The sequence below is a fragment of the Apaloderma vittatum genome, unplaced genomic scaffold (assembly GCF_000703405.1).
Source record: "Apaloderma vittatum isolate BGI_N311 unplaced genomic scaffold, ASM70340v1 scaffold23071, whole genome shotgun sequence".
NCBI classification, from domain to species: domain Eukaryota; kingdom Metazoa; phylum Chordata; class Aves; order Trogoniformes; family Trogonidae; genus Apaloderma; species Apaloderma vittatum.
Genome location: NW_009698830.1, coordinates 1235 through 3637, shown reverse-complemented (window position 1 = coordinate 3637; position 2403 = coordinate 1235). Strand labels below are relative to the sequence as shown.

The following is a 2403-nucleotide window of genomic DNA, read 5'->3' as shown; positions in this document are numbered from 1 at the left end:
AGTGTGTGTGGGGGGGCCTAGACCCCATCAATTATTCACTTCCGTATTTATAGAGGGAAATGCGTTGAATAATGGATGTCAGGATGCGGCAAGGCTGTTGGAAAGCCAGCCTCACTGCCACTGAAATATTTATTGGCCTGGTTTGCTGGGGTGCCGCCCGGCTGCCGCAAGGCTCTCGGCCGGCGCGGTCTCATTGCCGATCTCCTTCCACCACTGCCTCCTCTCCTCTCCATAAAAACTATCAAGGGGTGGAACACCTCCCCTGTGAGGACAGGCTGGGAGGGTTGAGGTTGGTCAGCCTGGAGGTTCAGCCTGGAGAAGAGAAGGCTCCAGGAAGACCTTATAGCACCTTCCAGTACTTAAAGGAGGCTGAGAAGAAAGATGAGGGTGGACTTTTTAGTAGGACCTGTTTTGATAGGATGAGAGGGAATGTTTTTAAACTAAAAGAGGGGAGATTCAGACCAGATATAAGGAAGACATTTTTTACAACGAGCGTAGTGAAACACTGGACTGAGTTGCCCAGAGAGGTAGTGGGTGACTCGTCCTTGGAAGCGTTGGGTTGGACTGGCCTCTGAGCAACCTGATCTAGTTAAAGATGTTCCTGCTCACAGCAGGAAGACCAGACGAGGTGACCTTTAATGGTCCCTTCCAACCTAAACAAGTCTATGATTCTACGATCCTGCTCCATCTCCCATTGATGCCTGGATCCCAGGCTCAGAGAGAAATGTGAAAGTTTGAGGGCAAATTCCCACCCGCTTCCCAATCACGGGGGACATGTGGGCCACACAGCCCCTTGGAAGACCCTGCTCAATGCCCCAGGCATGCGTCCTTTGCAGGTGTGCCCAATAGCTCTGCACTGTCTCCTTCCCTTCTGCTACCCTGCTCCCTGCATAGGGACCCTGCCAGGGTCTCCCTTCCCACCATGACATCCACCCCCACTTCCCATCCAGTCTTCCAGCCTGGCAGCCCCTCATCCCCCACCCCTATGTTGCAGAGAGACCCGTGGAAGATGTCGAACCCCAGAAACGGCGACACCAAGGCCCCATGTTTACCCCGCAATGGACTGGTGAAGATCCCCACGCAACCCAACGGCCTCGGCTCTGCCAGCATCACCAAAGGCACCCCAGCCGTGAAAAACCGCCTGTGCCAGCCTTCCTCCGTGCCTGCCATCCTCAGCCCGGCCTTAGCCCACCGCAGCGATCTGTCCATCCCCAGCCTGGCCTCCCCACTCTCCTTGGCCACTCTGGCCGGCGTCTCCTCCCCTCCCAGCGCTTCCTTGGTGGGACTGAACACAAGCGAAGGCTCAGAGCAGCCCTCGCCGGACCGGCTGCAAGGCTCGCCCTCGGAAAGGCAGCTGGCGGTGGATGAGAAGATCCTCAACCGCTTGTTCTGGTACTTTTCGGCGTGTGAGAAGTGTGTGCTGGCACAGGTGTGCAAGGCATGGCGGCGGGTGCTCTACCAACCCAAGTTTTGGGTGGGCTTAACGCCCGTCCTGCACACCAAAGAGCTCTACAACATCCTGCCTGGAGGCGAGAAGGAATTTGTCAGTCTGCAGGGCTTCGCTGTCCGTGGTTTTGATGGCTTCTGCCTCGTAGGCGTCTCCGACCTGGACATTTGTGAGTTCATTGATAACTATCCCCTCTCCAAGAAGGGAGTCAAGTCCATGAGCCTTAAGAGGTCAACAATCACGGATGCGGGGTTGGAGGTAGGTGACCACCAGCAAAGTGACGGAGTCATGCAGTGACAGGTCCTTCCCAGTGGTCCTGGGAACACATGCGCAGGCAGAGCTGTCGCAGTCACAGGCAAGGAGCAGGTGGGTGGCATGGCCATCCCATGGGCACAGGGGCTTCACCACTACTGTCTGTGGATGCTGCTGGGTAGGCAAAGCCAGACAAGGTGGCCATGCTGCTGGGTGATGGACGTGGCACTGTGCCACGAGCAGGGCTCAGGGGATGGGCTCCTCAGCAAGCATGGTCACTTGGGTCGGTTGAATGGAGATGGGGTAACTCATGGTCCTGCAGGCGGCCAGGAAAGGTCCCCACTGAGGACCTCTGCCCCACGCCATGGCCAACCTCAGTTGCAGCTCCTCCATGGCCGCACTCTGCCTGAGCAGTGCCCAGGCTGAGAGCGGGCGTTGATCGTGCACACACCAACAGCACCTGGTACAGAGAGGGGGCGGTAGCCAGGGGTCCCTGTCTGTCCCCTCCCATCCCCTGCGAGTCCTGGCATGTCCTAGAGCTGCTGCTCTAGGGGAGCCTGGGGAGAAGGTTGGACGCACACAATCTGGGAGCAGCGGGAAGAGCCCTGCAGAAATGGGGGAGCAAAGGGTCTGGCCTAGGGGTGCAAAAGCAGCAGGAGGTGGGGGGTGGTGGCCACCGTGCCCTGACCCACCCTGCTTTGGCA

The 2403-nt window shown here is 58.0% G+C and overlaps 1 protein-coding gene across 1 annotated transcript in view; it reads left to right on the top strand.

Moving 5' to 3' along the window:
* Window positions 1-1009: 1009 nt before the first annotated feature.
* The window catches only part of FBXL16 (F-box and leucine-rich repeat protein 16), a gene marked incomplete at its 3' end in the record, with an annotated part of 2622 nt that continues 1228 nt past the window's right edge, over window positions 1010-2403 (top strand). Inside the window, exon 1 of the mRNA XM_009878175.1 lies at window positions 1010-1705. Within this exon, the coding sequence (XP_009876477.1) occupies window positions 1010-1705 (696 nt within the window). The remainder of the gene's footprint in view (window positions 1706-2403) is intronic.